The sequence below is a fragment of the Equus caballus genome, chromosome 15, assembly GCF_041296265.1.
Source record: "Equus caballus isolate H_3958 breed thoroughbred chromosome 15, TB-T2T, whole genome shotgun sequence".
Classification (NCBI taxonomy): domain Eukaryota; kingdom Metazoa; phylum Chordata; class Mammalia; order Perissodactyla; family Equidae; genus Equus; species Equus caballus.
The window spans coordinates 34227386-34247072 of record NC_091698.1 but is presented as its reverse complement, the minus strand read 5'-3'; the positions used below and the strand labels follow the sequence as shown (position 1 = coordinate 34247072).

The window sequence follows — 19687 nt, the reverse complement described above, 5'->3', positions numbered from 1 at the left end:
GGGGATGAATGACTGGCCAGCTGAAAGGCAGATGAGGAGGAATAGTTCTGAGCTGGGGACACCTGTCTCTCCAGCACTCAAGGGCAAACCCCTGGTCCTGTGCCTTTACCAGGAGGCAAGCATGCAGCCAACCCAGAAATCCCTGCGCTTTTAAAATTCATAGATTCATACCCCAGATCATGCAGAGTGTTGGCTGTACACAGTAATAATGCTGATAAACAGACTATCACCAACAATCACACTCACTGTGTTGTGAGTGCCCATGGCTGCCAGGTACCTCACACACATTGTCTCTACCCCTTATACACTGCCCCAACCAGTGAAGACCTCTTCCCCCATTGCACCGAGGGGAAACTGAGGCCAAGACAAGGGTAGTAACATGCCCAAGGCCAGGTGGCTGGGAAGTGGTGGAGCTCTTTCGAGCCTATGGCTCTTTGGTTCCAAGCTCCGAGCTCTTCAGTCCGAGGCCCACTGGCCCTGAAGTTCGCCCCCTGCCTGGCAGGGTGGCCTGCGCCCGGGAGATCTCAGCGGGTGCCCGGTGCAGCGCTTTGCCAGGAGCAGCAGCTCTTATGTAAGCGACAGGGCTGCCACACGTGGAGGCTCCATTTAGCTGTGGGGAGCCAATAGCCCGCTGGGGGTGGCGCGGGGTGGGGTGGGCTGGGGGGTGTCACCGGCCCGAGCGCCCCCAGCGCTGCACTGCCAGCGGGGCCTGACACCGGGTTAAGTCGCCTGGCGGCTTCTGGCTGCAGCTGGGAGCATGCCTGGTTCCCATTCGGGCGCTGTGGTTTTGATTAGCTGTTCTGCAAGGCGGGCCTGGTGGTGAGTCCATGGGAGCTCCGCTGGAACAGAGGGTCCCCCGCCCGGCCGCCGCGGCCCCCCCTCCTGGCAGCCCCAGACTCCAGATGTTCGGAGCGCTCGCTGGGAAGGCCTGCTGGCGCCACGGAGGGCAGAGGGCAGGGAAAGCACGCGAGCTGGAAGCCCAAGCACTCAGTCACCGCAGGCCTTGGCAGCCCGCCCAGCCCTCTGCTGGCACATTCCCCAGCTCTCCCCTGGCCATCTGTTCCCAAAAAACCCTTTCAGAGCCTCATCATCACTCAGGATACAACAGCGTGAGCAGCTGGTTTGGAGGCGGCAGGGAAAACCGTGCAAAAGGTCCTTTGTGAGAGAGGAAACTCGCTTATGAATAACAGGGCTGATGCCGTAAAAGTTGGCGGCTGGAATTCGTGTTTCTCAGGCGCCGCTGTTTTCTCTTGACTTTTTATCTCTGGTTTTTATTTTGTTTCCCCTCGTTTTCTTTTAATGTTGTTTCTTCCTCTTCTAACACCCGTTGTGACTTTTCTTCCTCCTCTAAGGTGCCCAAAGGCCACCTAATTAGCTCTCCTGGATGCTGCCGAAGTTTTTTTTTTTTTGCTTCTCAAAGCTGTTCAAGTTGGGGATGGTTGGAAGTGGCTGTTTTTATAAAACCTCAGCTGGAGGCGGAAGGTCCCTGGGAGGATGCAGTGTGGACAGGGTCCGGCCCATTGGTGTTCAGGTCTTGGACGGGCAGCAGAAAGTCATAAACCAGAGCATAAAGGTGCGAACAGTGTCCACACAGAGGGAGGGCCGGGAGCCGGAGATAACCGGAGACCCCCATCAGCCCGTCAGAGCCTGTGGGAGAACAGGGGCATTAATATCACCCCCGTGCCTGGGCGCCTCAGCTGATTGCGGTATGACACGAAGCCTTTTTTAAGAACTGGCTGCTTCCCCCGCCAGAAGCTTCTGGGAGATGTCTGCCTGGAATCTGGGCGCCTCCTGGGAGCAGTCCCCGGGTGGCCTGTCCGGGGCCCATGGGGTGCTGGGGCAGGGCTGGGAGCTGGGAGGCTAGCTCTGGCGGGGAGAGAAGGGGGCAAGGCCTGGCCGCCTTCCTCACAACCCCTGGGACCCCCGAAGAGGAGCTGAGAGTCAGGCCTGGGGCTGCCAAGTGGAGGTGGGGAGAGGGACGCCTCCTGAGTGTCAGATGGTGGTGATGTTATGGGGGGCACAGGTCAGGGGCAGGGAACTGGGGGTTTCTCCTTTCCTTTCTCGATTCCCTGCACCTCTTTACCACAGCCTGCCTCCCACTGTCCTGTGAGAGCCAGAAGCTCCAGCAGCCCCTCACCCAGGCAGTGGGAAAAGCCTGTCGTCCACACCACGGCGCGTGGCCAGCTTTTTACAAGCCGAGGATTCTGGGCTTTGGAGGGTGTTTGTGTGTTTCATCTGCACTTTACTCAGGCCCCATATTCGTTCCTCTTGCCTTCCTCCCTCCTCTCTCCTCTCCTCCCAGTTTCAGTTGGAGAGACAGCAGCTCCCACAGGACCAAATATTTATGTTTATCGCAATTTCTGGGTAATAAATCTCACCGTCTGGAGGGCTCAGCGTGGGCCGAGACCCACCCTCCCGCTGTGGCCTCTGTGGGCAGGTGTCTGGGGCTGGACTCTGCGTAGCCTCAGCTCTGGCCTCGGGGCTGTGTCGCCGGGTGGCCTTGCTCAAGTGTCTTATCTGGAAGATGCCCAGCCTGCCTCCCGGATCTCTCCAGGGATCAGTGACACAAAGGATGTGACATTGTTTTGTAAACTCTGCCCTCCCTCCCGTGTCTCCTATGTGAGAGGTTGGTCTTCATGGGGCCAAAGGTGAGGAGGATACGGGGGGAGGAGGAGTGGCCACTCGGCCCAGGTCCCTAGTGACAATGTGGAGTCAGCCCAGTGACCTGAAATTGCTCTTCAGCACGAGGCTTCCAGAGGACAGGGCTGCCCTCCCACTGGTGTGACCAGACCTGCCATGTCTGCTGCCCAGCCTTGAGCCCCTGTACCCAGCACAGTGGAAGGTCTGGAACAAGGGCACTAGCAGGCCCTGGTTCCCCATCGGGCCCTGAGCATGTCGTCCCCTTTCTCCCTGCCCCAGTGGACCAGAAAGCTGGTTCGCGGGGAAATTATAATTACTGCCTTCCTCAAGCTCCTAGTGTAAATGTTTCTAGAGGGCGAAGTAGGGAGTTGTTCCCCCCTTCACGGCACTCCTGCTCTCTGCCCGGAATTCATGGCCACCTGGGGCCTGGCTCGGCTGCCCAGCTGCTCCCCAGCTCAGTCCGTCTGCACCTGAGCCCCTCCCAGCACCTCTGCCGGGAGCCAGGTCTGACCACCTCCCTCCCCTGCTCAGCACCCCTTCAGGGGCTCCCCTCAGGCCAAGGGTAGAGGCCAGACTCCCTTATAGGGCACCTGACCCTGCCCCCCTCCCAGTGACCTGGCTCCAGCCGGTCACTGCCTGTGTCCCAGTTTACACTCCAGCAACACGGAACTCCTCGCCCAAAGGGGCTATTTTTGGCCTCTGTGCTCATGCCGTCCCTTCTGCCTGCAGTGCCCTTCTCCCCTGTCTGGCTGGCTAACTCCTGCTCATTCTGGAAAGCTCAACTCCTCCTGGAGGCCCTCCCTGACCCCTACCCCAGCCTCCTCCTCAGGGCCCCACTGCACGGTCCCCTCACTGCCCTCACCACAGGGCTGTGATGGTCTCCTGAAGGAGAGCATCCTATGATATACTGTGATGTAATGATATAAAATATTGTGTGATACTCTACTGTGTGCTATATTGGGGCTCATTTTATGTCATTACGTTATATTTTCAGGTGATATGTGACATATATTATGTGATATTAGAACCCCTATACCACATTATGTTACGTTACATCGTGTCTGTTGAGTGCTGCCTCTCCAGCTAGACTGTGAGCCCTTTCATCTTTGTGACCCAGCTCCTGGCACATAGTAGGCCCCCAAATAATAACACACCGTTCCTTCAGCTAAAACCCTTGCAGCTGGGGAGGAATGTTCCTGTACTGAAGGCAAAGACTTGGAAGGGTGAACTAGGGGCTTCAGGACACAGCTAGGGAAATGCCCCTGGGTTCCCCTAGGCTCCTGTGTGGGGAGCTTGCACTGTTGTTCTCTCGAGTCAGTGGAAAGCTCTGCATTTCAGATCACAGAAACCCCTCAAGTAGCAGTTTAAACAAAGAGGGGCTCCTGTTTCTCATAGGAAAGCTGAAGGGAGGCAGCTGCTCCCTGGGTTCCAGGCTTCTTTTGGTCTTCACCTCATGGCTACATAGTGGCTGCCACAGCACCAAGCCCTTTATCCTCACATGACATCCAAAGACAGAGTGGGGGCCTCATGGCAAAGAGCATGTCTCCTCACCAGTTCGGTCAGTCCTGCCCAGGCATCCCCCACCTGCCCTGAAAGAAGGATTTCTCCCTCTGAAACTGAGAAAGACATCAGGGTCCCTCAGCTGGGGGGAGCAGCAGGGCAAACAGCCACCTGGCTCATCCTTGGAGGATCGGCCCTGATGGTGACAGGGTGATTTTCTTCCCAGTGGGGCTAACCAATGTCATAACCTTAACCACAATGCCAGAACCCCACTTCCACGAGCTTGCCCGCTCCTCACCTCAGCTCTACAAAGTGGGTGCCAATAGCCCTATTTTACGTTGATGGCCCTGAGATCCAGAGAGCCTAGATGACCAGGTCAGGCCACCCGGCGACCTTGTACCTCTGCGTAGTGTTTTCCGAGTTGCAGAGCCCTCTTGTGCCCGTTTTTCTCCTGAATCCTACAGCAGCCTCCAGGGGCCCGACCTCCTGAGGTCCACATTGTTAACCTTGGGAGCTAGATGGGAGGCTGGGGCCCGGAGAAGGGCATCACCCAGGGCGCACAGCTGGGCCAGGCAGGCGGGGCCGAGGCAGGCTGGTCCAACCCCAGGAAACAAGTGCTTCTGCATCAGACCATCGCTGTCCTCTGCTCTCCCCAAGGTGAAGGGAGAGCCGCAGGGGGTGTCTGGCTGCGCAGGACCCGGCACTGGGAGACGTGGGTCTGAGTCCCAGCCCAGCTGCTCTTGAGCTCTGTAACCTCAGACACTTGCCTTCTCCAGGCTTTGCTTTCCTTATAAAACGTGGATAAAAATATCCGTGGTGAGGAGGTGACAAGGGATGATGGCTGTGGAAGGGCTTTCTGGACTGGAAGCACTGCACAGTCAGAGGGCATTCCTGGAGGACGTTGCTGGTCCATCAGAAAGGTGGGCAGAGGGACCCCGAGTGTCCCCTCCCCATCCAGTGACTTAGGGAATGGATACCAGACTGGGCTGCCCACCAAGGACTTGATTCCATTGCCAGGCAGAGTCCACCGGGTCTGTCCTTTGCTGTCTGCCTTGTGTGTGAGCACATACATGCACCGGTTTGGAGTGTTTACAATACGCCAGGCATTATTCTAGGTGCTGGGTCACTTTGGAGAACAAAACAAACGCCCCGCCCTTTGGAACAGAGCTTAATGACACAAAGGCTGTGCGCAGAAGCTCCTAGGAGGGCCCCGTGGGGACGTCTTTGGAGTCCCCCTGTCTTAGTCTGCACACAGTTTTTACACGCCTGACTCCCTGGTCTCTCAGATCAGAGCAGCTGAACAGAGACGACCTACAGAAGCGTGAGGCCAGCTCCCGGAGCAGGTGCAGGGACGGACCCCGGAATCACAGCCCGTGGCCTGACGGTGTGGGAAGAAACGGAGAACAAAAGGGGCAGCGCCAGAGGCTCAGAGGAGCCAGGAGGCTGGAGGCCATTTAGTGTCGGGGTGAAGGGCCCCAGAGCCTCAAGGACCTGGGGCATCTTCTGTGCCCAGTGCCCAGACGGATGTACCTGGGCTCGACCTTGAGTTGTCAAGAGGAAGCTGAAGGACACGCAGTAACGTCTGACCGAGAATGCAGGGAAGTGCATCAATCACCGGGGAAGAACGTGCCCAGGCTGTTTTGGCACAGAAAACAGGAGGCTTCCTTTCTCTAGAGAAATTCGCTTCTGCAGAGCGGCTTGTGCTCCTGGGGTCAGCGTGGGGAGGGTGGGGTCCTTGTCGGTCTTGCTCCCTGTGGGATCTCCAGTGCTTCAGTGGAGTCTGGCAGGGTCTACACGATCGGTAAATATTTGCTGAATGAATGGAAGCATGAGGAATTGAGGGGTTTTCAGTTGTCTTCCACCATATCTAATGGGTGGCTCCTCTGTGCCCAGGACTAAGTGGGGCCCTAGCAATCTAAATTGGAGACACAGTTCCTGCCTGAAGTTGCTGATGGGCAAATGGGGAGCGGGGGAGACCCACACACATGTGTGCTCTGACATGTGGCTGCCTAATGCTGAGTGCTTGTCCTTGCAGCCATTGTGTTCTTTAATCCTCTCTACAACTTCATGCAGTACATTGCTATTATTACCTTTTTATGGGTGAAAACTGAAGCACAGAGAGGTTAAGTAACTTGCTCAACGTCACACAGCTGGTAAAATGGAGAAGTCAGGATTCAGACAGAGGCCAGCTAATGCTGTAACTTACGCATTTAACCACCATGCTGTATTGCCTGTCAGCGGGTATGCATTTGCACATGCATGTGTGCGTGTGGGAGTATATGTGTGTGCACTATGTGCGTGTGTATGTAGGCGAAAGAATTGTTTTTCTTCCCGGTCTTGGCCTCTCCCTGTGCAGCTGGAAGCTACTTCTGTGGTGTCACTGATGGACAGGGTGGCAGTGAGTAAAGAGCCCCAATCAAAGATGTCCCACCCCTGCCTGGATCCCATAGTGGCCCCAGAGTCTAGCTATGAGGGGCTTAGGGATGAAGGGAGGGGCACAGGGAGGTGTTTTTCTCAACTTAAAACTGTATTTGCACACTGCTTTTGTGGAAATTGTTTGATTATTTGGACTGTCCAGGGCCCTCATCGCCTCTCCCAGCCAGCCATTATTGCCCCCCCAGTCCTGAAATATCCACAGCTAGACTCTTCTGGGGTGTCCTGGAGACACACGATGGTCTTTGCATAGGCTTGCCAGCCAGCACTTTGGCATGAATTGGCTTGTCTTGTTGGTGCCCCATCGCCCCTGCTGTCACTTTGTGGTCAGGGCTAGGGAGGGGAGGCACTGCGAGATGCAGAAGAGTGATGGGGGGCGGTCCCCAGCCGGGGAGGAGGCAGGCCTGATGGGGATCCGTTGACACTGTGGTTGGGAGTGTGTGTGTGTGTTTAGTGTGGGGAGGTGTTTGTGTGAGGGTCATGAGTCAGGGCCCGCTGGGAAGCTGTGGGGGAGCGGGGCCTTCCTCACCTGGCTGGGCCACCTGTCTACCCAGCTGTCTGCTCCCCTGCAGCCTGCCTGCCTCCTCTGGCTGTGGGGCAAGGTCATGGGCTCCTTAAGCTTCTGGGGCCTGGAAGAGCAGCGTGTCGCCAAGTGGAATTGGCTGGACAACTTCACAGGATGGGAAGCAGATGGGAAGATGCAGCAGCTGGGCCTCAGGCCTCACCGGGGCCAGCTCGACCCTCACGGTGCCCTGTACTGTGGGTGGGGTGGGGTGGGGGCCAAAAAAGACAGAAAGGCTGATGGATGTGGAGAGATAAACAGAGGCGAGGCCAAGAGAGAGTTGGCACAGAGACACACAGGCAGAGTGTGGAGAGGGAAACAGAGCCTGGCAGCCAGAGAGAATGGCCTACAGCCCAAGAAGGCGTCAGCATGGCGGGGCCCTCGGGTCTCCCTGGCCGTCCCCTGCAGGCCCATGGGCTCCTCGTGAGCTCTGGCTCTGGGAGTGCCAGGCCTCCCACGGCCGGCCACCTTCCCTTAGGTTCCAGGGGATAAAGACTGAGATTTTCTTAGAACCAAGGAAGGTGGCAGCTGGGTGGGTGGCTTGGGGACTTGCCAGTCCCTTTGCCAGTGAAGAAGCTGACCTCTCTCAGGGTCAAGGGGTCTGTCTGCTCTGCGCATCCTAGCAGGATGACCTCGGGTGAGTGAGGAAGCTGCTCCGGCCTCCATTTCCTCGTCTGCAGAATGGAAGCAGAGATGGCTCCTCCCAGGGGTGGCGTAAGACAGCACAGGCAGAGGAGCATAGTGTGGTGCCTGGCGCGAGGCCACCCTCAATAAATGGTAGCTCTGAGCACCAGTTCACTCACTTCTGTCCCCAGGCAGAAGGACGACGTGGTGCCTTCCCTCGGGAGCTCGTGGTGGAGGTGTGTGGGGTGAGTGAGGGGATGATGGCAGTTGCACGGACAATACCCCGTGGCGCACGGGGATGGAGGAGGAGTGGGTATGACGAGCTTCCGGAGTTCAGGGGAGAAACACCCTTTCTCCAGCCTGCAGTGGAGGTGGGGGCTAGGGGGTTAAGAGGCTGGACTTGAGCTGGCCCTTGTCCTGGAGTGGGGGGACGGCAGGGACACAGCCAACAGAACACTGCCCTCCCAGAGCTTAGGTTCCAGTGGACGAGAGTAACTCCAAGCAAGGCTTCAGGACAGGGGGGTCCGTGAGAGCGCTCACTCTCTGCTTGCCTGGGATGCCTGGGACCTGGCTCCTGTCTAGCATCTTAGCACAGGAGGGGGCCCCAGGTGACCTGCTCTCATCCTCGGCATTGTCTGCTGTGGTGATTGTTTCTTTCTGGTAGGAAAGTTCTTCTGTATGTCATTGACTGGCTCTGAGGTTTGAACTTATCCACTGGCCTCCGTTAATGAGGGGTTTAGACTGCCGGACCGCTCATGGCCCCGTCCCTGGGACCTGGGGGCTGCGGGGCAGGGCGACCTCTTAGCAGCACGCAGCTGTCTGCAGGCTGGAGCTGGGAGCGCCTGCAGCCTGTCACTCTCTGCTGAGCGGTCTTGAGGAACAGAGCAGAGAATGGGCGGGGGCCACAGCATTTTCCAGCAACGGTGGTTCCTGGCTTTCCCTGGGGAGAACTGTAAGCTGCCCCAGGGCAGCGACTCTAACCCCAGAGCCTGCCACAGACCTGGCACCCGGGAGGACAGCCATAAATCTTCGTTGAGTAAATGAACTTTTCTCCCAAATCGTGGTACCCAGGCGGATTCTCCTGACTCACAAGGGGCTCTGGCCGTAACTTTGCATCTCTTCGATGCCTGCGACCTCAGAGGGCCCTCCCAGCCCTGACACAGTGTGATCCCTGATTCACGCCATTGTCCCGCCCTTGGCAAATAGCAGCCAACTCCAACTGCTCATAAATTTCCTGCCTGTCACCCATGGCGCCCAGGCCAGGCGGGCGGAGGTGCTGGGGGTGGGCTGGTCCGTACCTGCTTCCAGTTCCCTGGGAAGTTTGGGGGCCAGAAGCCCAGGCCTGTGCTTGTGCCCAGAATAACCACGGCAGAGCCTGGCCCTTGGAGAAGATGTGAGAACAGGTCTCCCAAATGCCTAGATGTATGGCTAGAGTGTTAGAGAAAACACAAACACCAGCTTGCAGTGCAATTTGCACAACGTGACTCCTCTTTCATATAGTACTTTGTGGGTGTGCCTAAGCCTGGGGAAAGGATATGGAGCAATAGCCACCAAATGTACCCGTGGTTTTCCCTTGTGGGGAGATGGAGGTAATTTAAATTTTTTTTCTTCTGTTCCCTCTTCTGTATTCTCTAATTTTTCTGTAGTTAACATGAAGTACCTATGCAATTAAGAAAATTATTGAGGTTTTTATTGAGATTATAGTCCGTCCATTTAAAGTGTACCATTCAATGGTTTTTAGTATTTTCACAGATATGTGCAACTATGACCACAGTCAATTTTAAAACATTTTCATCAGCCCCAAAAGAAACCCTTTAGCAATCACCTCCTACCCCTCAGATATCCCCTTCCGCCAGCATTAGGGAACCTCTCATCTATAGATTTCTCTGTTCTGGATATTTCAGGTGAATGGAATCATATGAAATGTGGTCTTTTGGGTCTGGCTGTTTTCACTTAGCATAGCATTTTCAGGGTTCATCCGTGTTCCGGCATGTAGCAGTACTTCTTGCCTTTTTATGGCTGAATGCTGTTCCGTTGTATGGATCTACCACACTTTAGTTATCCACTTATCAGATGATAGACTTGACTTATATAATTTTAAAAATCGTGTATATTTTTTAAAGAGAATCTGTTGAAAGCAAATTGCTCAAGATGACAATTGGCTCAAAGTGACTATTTCTGGTTACTTGTTTGAGACATTTCAGCCTGTGATGCCATTTTATGTTTTCAAACACCAGTCGGGGAAACTGAGGACCCAGCTCTTTGCGGGAGCGGGAACCAGCGCCTTCTAGCGCTTCCGCTGTGCGCCAGGCCCTACCAGGGGCGCAGCTCTGTTGTCTCATTGATTCTTTGCAGCTGACCTAGAAGGTGGGTACTATCACTATGCTCATTTTAAAGGGGAGGAAACTGAGGCTCAGAAAGGTTAACCAGCCAGCCCAGAGCGCCACGGCCTGCTAACTTTGAGGCCACGATGATCCTCAGTGTTCAGCATTCAGACCTGAACAGGAACCCCCTTTCGACCCCACACAGCAGTGTGCTTAAAAGTGAAAGGTAAAATCATGCCAAATCGTGTGGATCTTGAAAAATACTTCTCCCGTGTCCTCCCTACTGGTCTTTCATGTTTTCATGTTAAAGTAACTTTTGAAATTTGACTGTTCTTTTTAGGACAAACCAGTAAAAAACAAAAACAAAAACAACTGTCAGGATTTCAATCCCTTTGCACATCTTTTTTTTTGCAGGTAGAAGCCTGTATCCAAATTGCTTAAATATAGAAAAATGTATAATTTGAAGATAGTGAAAAATGATTAGATAGGTCATGTGGACGTCAGAGACTGAAAATGAATTTAAAAAGTAAAATAACTTAGCAGGCAGATATCATCATTTTTTAAATGCCCCCAAAGTGTTAAAATTACCCTGCAGCACACAGAAGTGATGGAGAGAGGAGACCAGTGCACTTAAAGCCAGAGACGGGCCTCGTAAGCAGAGGAGGATAATTAGGAATAAAATAACTGGAAGTGAACGAGAGCAGAAAAGATCCAGACTTGTTCCAGGGTTCACAACAATTACCAAAAAGTCCCCTAATGCGGAGGCACGTTGACAGAAGTGCTCAGTGGTCCATTTGAAATAGGAAACGGATCCCATGGTAGATGGAAGCTACAGAAAAGAAAATGGAAATATTTATTCACTCGCTCAACAAGTCCTTATGGAGATGCTCCCATGTGCCGGGCTCTGTTCTGGGCACTGGGGCTACAGCAGGGACCAAAGCAGACCACGTCCCTGTCCTCGTGGGGCTGAGCTTCTGACCACAAACAAGGGAACCGATAAAAAGGTGATTTCTGAACGTGATCAGCTCAACCACTTTGCCACACTGACCAAGTCCCCTCGATCAGACTCAGCGCGTCGGATGACAGGGAAGGGACGGGAGAGGCCTTCTTGTCCAGTTGTTTTCAAAGTTTATGTTAGCAGCGGGACAGTGTTAAAGGGCATCTTCTGTGGTGAGGGGCTGGGACACGGGGGGCTTCTTAGGACAGTGAACCAAGAGCCTCACCCAGGTGTACCCAGAGCCTTGGCCCACAGCGGAAACGCCACCCACAAAAGGCTGGGGGGTGGGGCTGTTGCGAGAGGGCCTCTTGACTGGGCTTCTCACAGGGAGCGATGCAGGATATTGCCAGTTTACATGACAAGGATGACAAGGGGTTTGTGGTGTGGTTGTCACAGGGGAGGTACTTGCCAGCCTCCTCCCCTGTATTTGCAGTTATGCACATGCGCGCGCACACACACACACACACACACACACGCACGCACACAGTGCCTTCTGAAGTGGTAGCATCGACAGGTTTGTCTCCTGTCCCTCAGCCACGGCTAATATTGGTCCAGGGAAAGAAATCTGACTGAAGCTGGACCAATTGGCTACCTCCGCTGGGCGCGTGGGGTTGGGATGCTGAGACCCGGCTGCTGGTAGGCAGGCAGGAAAGCAGCAGAGACCTGAAAGTGGCCGAGTGCTGTTTTTGGGGGGCGCATCTGGAGGGCAGGGCCGCAGATTGCCCCTACTGAGGTTTTCAGGACCTTTGCTGCCTTTCCTGACACTTTCCCCGGCCTCTGTGAAATGCTCTTTTGTAGCCTTAAATGAGCTTCCCTTTACTGGAAGCTGGAGTGAGTTTCTATTCCTCAGAATGCAGTCGCAATCACATGATCAAATGAGTTGGGAAAACACTGGGTAAATAAAGCCACACGAATTTCTTTCCTGCAGGACTTTTCAGAGCCTTTGATATGCTAATATACATAGTGACTTTCTAAGATGGGGCCAAAGTCTGTGGTGTTTCCCAGACTCACTGGATATACCTCACCTGGCTAGTATTCGGCAGAATACCCTTTGGAGAGTGCTAATCCCCTTGCTGTGCAAGTAAAGGAATTAAAGCACAGAGAGGGAGAATGAGTTCCCCAAGGTCACACAGCTGCTTAATCACAGAGAAGGTCTTGGCACCTAAGGCCTCCCAGTGTTCTTCCCACCACGCTCAATGGACATAAGGCTTCCTTGGACGGTGTTGTATGTGCTAGGATTCCTAGGTCGAGGTGGGTGGTGGGAATGCAGATCTTGTGTAGACACCAGGGAAAACGTGGGTTCAAGAGTGAAAGGTCAGGCCTTGGTGAGAGAAACCTCGTCTCCTTTCTCGTGGGTGGCAGCCATGTTCAGCAGAGTCTGAGAGCTAATAGAAGGTTGGGGGCTAGGCTGGCTGCCTTTACGGGGTAGCCAGTGGGACGGCTCCAGCCGACCCAGCCTTCCACGCCTTCCCCCAGACCACAGGCAGACTGCACAAGGACTCCAGGCCCACTCCTCCGCAGGGCCCGCCCAGGCAGCCAGCGCCGGGATGACGTGGGCTGTAAATCACCCCATGGACCACAGACCCAGTGCCATCCCCACGGGCTTCCTTTCCGCTTCTTAATCCTCCTCCTCAGACTTGGTAACAAAAAGCAGATTCCTGCTGGGGCCAGCCACGCACTGCACCGTGGGCTCGGAGAATGTGCGCCCGGACTCACCACATCAAGATGCTCCCTCCTCCCACTTTTCGTTTCTCCCTTCTTAGCCTCTATTAGCTGGAGGATGCTCCCTTCTCCTGGCCCGGCTCCCTCGCCCTCCTTGGACCCCACCTCCAGCCTTGCCCCAGCCTCTCACCTTGGCTGCCTGCCCAGCTGCCGCCCCAAGGCCTAGAAGCTCACCAGGGCCTGTGGTTAGCGGGCCCTCCAGCCTCGTGGTTTGGCTCCGTCCCAGCTCCCTGAGCCTCCATTTCAGCAGGAGCAGCCTCTGTGTGGTAGAAGCAACATTGCCGGTCTGGATTCAAATCCTGGTGCTGCCAACTTGTGGCGCTTCCTTCTCTGGGCAGGGGATGGCTCACCTCTGAGACAGGGCTGTGAGAAAGCTGCCTGGCATGTGGAGATGCCTGACAGATGTTTTGCCTCAAAAATAAGTACTTAGCTGTTTGTTCAGGTTGTTGTAAGAAGAGAAAGAGAAGTATGCAGAGCTGCATTTTTAGGAGAGTGCTGTGCGGGGTTAAGGGATCGCTGTTATTCTTTTGCGTGTTTCTGGGTAGACTGGGAACCTTCTCAGAGCCTCCCCACCAGCCCTGACCTCCCCCTAAAGCTAAAGTCCCAGCAGCCCCCATGACCGCTCCCCTCTCCTGTCCCTTCCCGGTAGCAAGTCACCCGCTCCGGTCAGTTTCTCTCTCGAGCAACACCAAGTTCAGCTGCCGGAGGACGATCTGAAGGTCAGGACTGTGAGGAGCGTAAAGATGGTCTAACCTAGTGGTTTTCACACTGTGCTCCTTGGCACCCTGGGTTCTCAGAGGTGCCCCAGGCTCCGTGCTGGAGGGGATGCAATAGGACTCGGGGTCTCCCCTACCATGTCCCCCCTGCCCCGCTGCTCCACATAGACCAGAACTATGTTTATCTGTTTTTTTTTTAATTGAGGTTATGGTAGTTTACAGCATTGTGAAATTTCAGTTGCACGTTATTATTTGTCAGTCATCTTATAGGGACGCCCCTTCACCTTTGTGCCCACCCCCACCCCCTTCCCCCAGTAACCACTAATCTGTTCTCTTTGTCTGTGTGTTTGTTTATCTTCCACATGTGAGTGGAATCATACAGAGTTTATGTTTCTCTGTCTGGCTTATTTCACTTAACATAATACCCTCCAGGTCCATCCATGTGGTTGTGAATGGGACAATTTTGTCTTTTTTATGGCTGAGTAGTATTCCATTGTATATATATACCACATCTTCTTTATCCATTCATCAATCTATGGGCACTTGGATTGCTTCCAAGTCTTGGCTATTGTAAATAATGCTGCTGTAATGAACATAGGGGTGCATGGGTCTCTTTGAATTGCTAATTTCAAGTTCTTTAGATAGATACCCAGTAGTGCAATAGTGGGGTCATATGGTATTTCTATTTTTAATTTTTTGAGAAACCTCCATATTGTTTTCTATAGTGGCTGCACCAGTCTGCATTCCCACCAGCAGTGTATGAGGGTTCCTTTTTCTCCACAACCTCTCCAACATTTGTAATTTTTTGTCTTGGTTATTTTAGCCATTCTAACAGGTATAAGGTGATATGTTAGTGTAGTTTTGATTTGCATTTCCCTGATAATTAGTGATGATGAGCATCTTTTCATGTGCCTGTTGGCCATCTGTATATCTTCTTTGGAGGAGTGTCTGTTTATATCCCCTGCCCAGTTTTTGATCGGGTTGTTTGATTTTTTGTTGTTGAGTTGTGTGAGTTCTTTATATATTATGGAGATTAACCCTTTGTTGGATATATGATTTGCAAATGTTTTTTCCCAGTTGGTGGGTTGTCTTTTCATTTCAATCCTGTTTTTCCTTGCCGTGTAGAAGCTCTTTAGTCTGATAAAATCCCACTTGTTTATTCTTTCTATTGTTTCCCTTGTCCGAGAAGACATGGTGTCCAAAAAGATCCTATGTTTATCTGTTTTCTGTTTTAGGATTCCACAGGTCAGACTTCATTTCTACTGCTCAAAGGAAAGTTTTAAAATTATTAACCCACTCCAGCTGTGTCATTTTACAGATGAGGACATGGAGGACAGGAAGTTAAATGACTTGTCTCAGGTCACCCAGCTGGCGGGTGGATGGGCTGCAACTAGAGTTGGTCTCCTGACTCCTGGTGTAGTACTCTTGTCTAAACAGTGTAGGGGAAAGGGAGCTGTGGTTGGCTGTTCCCGTAGAGCGCAGGACTAACTCTGACATCCCTCAGAGGGGTGACAGGGGATTGTGGTATCAGCACTGGCTGTCCCTGAGTGCCCCTCCCCCCACCCCCTGTGGTCCAGCCCATCCCCCAAACCAACAAAATCAGCAGTAGCTCTGAAATGCAGAGGGGAGAGGAACCAGATGATGTGAGCTCAGGAGGCAGTCAGTCTTGGGTCCAAATGCTGGCTCTGCCACTTACTGAACCCCTCAAGATGCTGTTCCCTGCCTGGGCCATGCAAGTCCCTCCCAGGGCAGCTGCGAGCATTACATGAGAGGAGGTGCTGGGGATGCAAGCACTTGTACAGTTCGGGCCTTCCAGAAACAGGAGCTAGGATGAGGAGGGGCTGATTCTGATGGTTGATTATTTCTTTCAGGAGTGACTGGCCCTGGGCTAGACCAAGGACACTGCTGTGGGCCCTCTTTCCAGTCAAGCCTGAGGAGGTGAGCTCACCAGTCCAGCCTCACCTTCCTCTCCAAGATGCCATGAGACGCTCAGACCGCCGCCTCTCAGGGTCGAACAGGAGCACGCCCGCCTCCCTCTCACCCTCTGCCCTCCCCCGGCCTCTCTGCGGTGACCTCGCACTTTGCCCTCTACCTGGTGGGGAGGGGAGAGCTCAGCCTTCCCCCCGCCCGGGGCCTGAGGCCCACCGTCTGGCTGCAGAGATTCATTGCCAAAGATTCGACAGACACTGAACAAAATGTGGTGAGAAAACCCCACAGTGAAAAGCCACACGGTTGCTCTGTGACTTTTGCTTCTCCTGTTGCCCGAGTCCCATCTCAAGCCAAAGACGAGTCAGCGGTTCCACTAGGGACTCATGGAAGGGATGGACACTTGGCGACCATTGGAAGCGCTTGACCCTCTGACCCGAAACTCTCTTTCTACACTGGGCCCTGAGCCCGCTGGGTGCAAGATAAGCCTTCTGGAGGCTGTGAGGGGCAGGGTGGGGGTGCCTGGAGGGAGTGGATCTGAGATCCCAGCCCATTCTGTCCCTCCCACTGGCTGCCCAGGCCTCTGACCCTGATTCTCAGTGTCCCCTGGGCCCAGGCTCCTTCTTGGGCCCTGAGCATCATGGGAAGGGAGTAAGGAGGGAAAGAAGCAATATTGACCACCTGTACCCCACCCCCAGGACTTGCCCCAGGGTGACCTGCCTAAGGGTCTTTGCTCGCTTAGCCAGCCCAACCAGCCACTCCTTGCCGGGGGCCTGCCCTCCTGGCTGGGCAAACGAGATGGTGCCCGGCCTGGGGACCAGTGGTCTGTTACAGGTTGTGCATGGGGACAGAGGTGGGGAAGGGACCAGGGGAATGGGCCAGTCTGTGGGGAAGGGGGACATGTTCAAAGCCAAGGCCTGCTCCTTCCTTGTGCTCAAAAGGCCAAAGCTGTTCACATCTGTGCTCAACCATCTGCTTCAAATTGAAGTAAAAGCCCCAACGTGTAAAGAAATCACTTGCCTGTGTTGAGTGGACTCTGTGGGTGACCAGGACTTGGGCCGGTCACTGAGGGGGTTGTGGGGGAGGGGAGAGGTTGGGCTCTGCCTGGAGGCTGAGAGCCCTCCAAGAAGTGGGCTGTGGGAGTGCGTGTGTCTGTGTGGGGTGGGTGAGGGGGCCCCACCATGGCCTCAGGCTGGACTAGTGACCAGGAGGCCTGTGAGGAGCTCTTCCACTTGGTACCTCACTTAATCTGCACCACGAGTTTATGAGGTGAGGGGCTATATTTGTGATCCCAGTTTACAGATGAGGAAACTGAGGCCCCAAGAAGACAGAGCCAGTCAGTGACAGAGCCAGTTCTCAAATCACACGGCCTCACTTTAAATCCTCTGCTCTTAACCCCTTTCTAACCCCGTAGTCCAGTCCCAGCCGGACGTTTGTGTGGCCTTTTCACATCACTTCACCTCGGGGGGCCTAAGATGGGGACAGTAGAGGCCCGTTGGGGATGGGGAGGGGCAATAAGAACTAGGAAAGGAATGTCAGTGGGGAAGGGCTGCGTAGGAGAGGCAGGGCTGCCCACGGAGAGAGGAGGTGATGAGGAAAGAAGGCTGCACCCGTGCAGGATGGACATCCATCCCTTGGTTCTGCCCCTGGTCGCCTTCTTGTCTGCTGCTCTGGCTCCTGGGCGGGGGCTGGAGTGTCTGAAGGCTGAGCTGGCTGTAGGAGCCTCCTCCTCCTGCACTGGGGCTTCCCAGGCATGGCCCTTGCCAAGGACCAAGGTGTGTGGGCTGGTCCTGGATCAGCAGAAAGGCAGGGGACCCAGACTGCTCCGAGCGCTCCTCAGAGCAAAGCTGTCTGGAAGCAGGACGGACCGAGTGGGCTTGGAATGGGGGCTGAGAGGGGACAGGTAGGAAGGGTCAGTCACCCAGGGAGTCCGGGCACAGGTCACAGCCCCACTCAGTTGTCCCTCTGGACTTTTGAGTGACTTTGGTGGCACTTCCTGAGGAAGCAGGAAATGTGGACCAACCCGCATCAATCAAACTTGTTGACATAAGAGGACCCTTTCTGTCACTAAAGGGTCGGGGGAGTACCCCCATCCTGCTGCCAGGGGACCAGACCAATGCCCTCACCACCCAGAAACAATGCAGGCCCTCACTTCCCGCCCCTTTCTGCTCATGGCCTTCACTACAGATTCCCTTTCATTCTGAAGCATCTATTGATCATCAGCTGCATGTCAGACACCGGCTGGGTATTGGGACTAGAGAGATGGAGCCCACGGAGCAGCTGTCTTCACAGAGCTCATAGTTCTGAACAGTAGGTGGGACAGACCAACAGACAAGCAAATAATTGTTATACAGTCAGATGACTAACATGTTGTTGAAAGCTTCAGGAAAGAGACAACTAGCTCACCTGAAGAGGTATCAGGGTTTTCCTAGAAAGAAGCCGTGTGACTTGGGTCTTGAGGGATGAATAGAAGCTTTCTGTGCAGAGGAATGGAAGAACAGCTTTCTACGCACACGGACACTTAGCCCTGGCAAGGACGTTGGAATCTCTGAGGAGATTATTAAATATTGATATCAAGTATTAATGCCGGAGTCCCATCTCCAGAAATTCTGATGTGCTGGTCTGGAGTGTAGCCTGGGCATTGGGACTTTTGAAAGCTCCCCAAATGATTCTAACGTGCAGCAAGTTTGAGAGCCACTGGTTTAAGTGGGCTCAGCTCTCTGACCAAAAAAGTGATTTACACTCACTGATAGGGGGTGCAGTCCGTGCCAAAAATGTGGATGGATGCGTGTGTGTGGGTGTGTGAATGATTAAAAGTCCATGCTTTTCTTTCCTTTTCCAGCTTCTTTCCCAGTACAGCAGCTTGTGTTCTTGTGCACACACACATACACACATACACTCCTTCTTGTGTGCACATGCACACCCAGATTCACACTCGCGTACATTCCCAGGTAAGGGAACTCCATTTCAGATAGATTCACATTTCATCGGCAGTCTTCCAGACAGTTTTATGTAAGCAGGAAGACCCTCACCAACGTCACCCTGCTGAGGAGCCCCCCTTTGGGGGCCTTGGGAGGACGTCCCCGTCCCTCGAGAGTCTGTGGTCCAGAGCTGCCGGCAGACTTGTCTGTGGCACACCCTCTTTACTTCGCTGTTTGCTCTGGGTCTTGGCCCCGTGTGTCGGTGATGGCTCATCAGCCACCAGACACAGAGGTATGAGGGGCCCCTTTCTAGAGACGCAGGGGACCTGTGTGAGTGTGTACACTCTGTCGGTGTGTGTCCCTCCATGTGCGTCTGGTTCCTGCAGCATGCACGCTTCCTGCTTTCCACAGGACAGAAGGACAACGGAGGGCCCCAGGAGCCGGAGCTCTCTCAGCGTGCAGGCCCAGCCTGACTCTCCCAACACTGCACACGGGCTGCACTGCCTCCTGCTCCTGGCATCAGACCCTCCCAGAAGAGAGGCTTAAGTTCTGGGAGGGGCTTCCACAAGTCCCTGGGCCCCTTTCTGGGCTCACAGCTCGGCCCGGGCCCCGTTGGATTCTGTCTCCCCACAGCATAGTCTCTCCTGTCTCTGGGACCTCCTCCTTTGCTCTCTCCACCTCACCATGTCCTCCAAGGCCCTGTGCTGTCCTATTTCTTTTCCCAATTATCCCTCTCCACCCCCATCTCACCTTTCTCACAAGCCAGTGGGGAGCAGGAGTGGGCAGGTCCCAGGGGTGGGGAGCTAGGCAGCACAGCCAGGAGCAGGGACACTGTAGGGAGCTGGAGGTGCAGACAGAGTCCCTGTATGCCTGCAACCCAGGGCAGAGGCGTGGGTGCAGCTGATTAGCTGAGACAGGCGCCATGCTGTGGACAGCACGGGAGGCCTGCGGGGCCCTGAGCAGGGGCTGCACTTGCCTCCTTCCTTCCATGGGGCCTCCTGAACTACAAAGGGGTCGTTGCCAGCAGCCCGGGTGACAAAGGGCTGGCCTTTTCAGAGCAAGATTCCGACATCTCCAAGTGTTTCCTTCAGGTGGATTCGTATTGCCTGTCTCACTCCGACCTTTGCGGCCACCTCACCTGAACAGCTGCTTTGTTTCTAGGCTCCAGGAGGACAGGGAGGTGCGGATGGGGCCCTGCCTGTGGGGCACGGGGGTGGGGTGCAGGAGGGGCACATGCCTCACCCTTTGCCCCACGGGTTTTCACCTTCCCATCTACTTCCCCTCTGGTCCCCTGGACGCCAGACAAGCTACGTCTGCCTCCT

At 54.5% G+C, this 19687-nt stretch overlaps 1 protein-coding gene across 5 annotated transcripts in view; it reads left to right on the top strand.

Moving 5' to 3' along the window:
- ATOH8 (atonal bHLH transcription factor 8) overlaps window positions 1-16459 on the top strand; it is a 32065-nt gene extending 15606 nt beyond the window's left edge. For all 5 annotated transcript variants that reach the window (XR_011426341.1, XR_011426340.1, XM_023618785.2 and 2 more), the window contains one exon: window positions 15390-16459. Coding sequence is in view for 3 of the 5 variants with exons in the window: in XM_023618783.2 (XP_023474551.1) it covers window positions 15390-15460 (71 nt within the window). In the remaining 2 variants the exon portion in view is untranslated. The remainder of the gene's footprint in view (window positions 1-15389) is intronic.
- Window positions 16460-19687: the final 3228 nt, after the last annotated feature.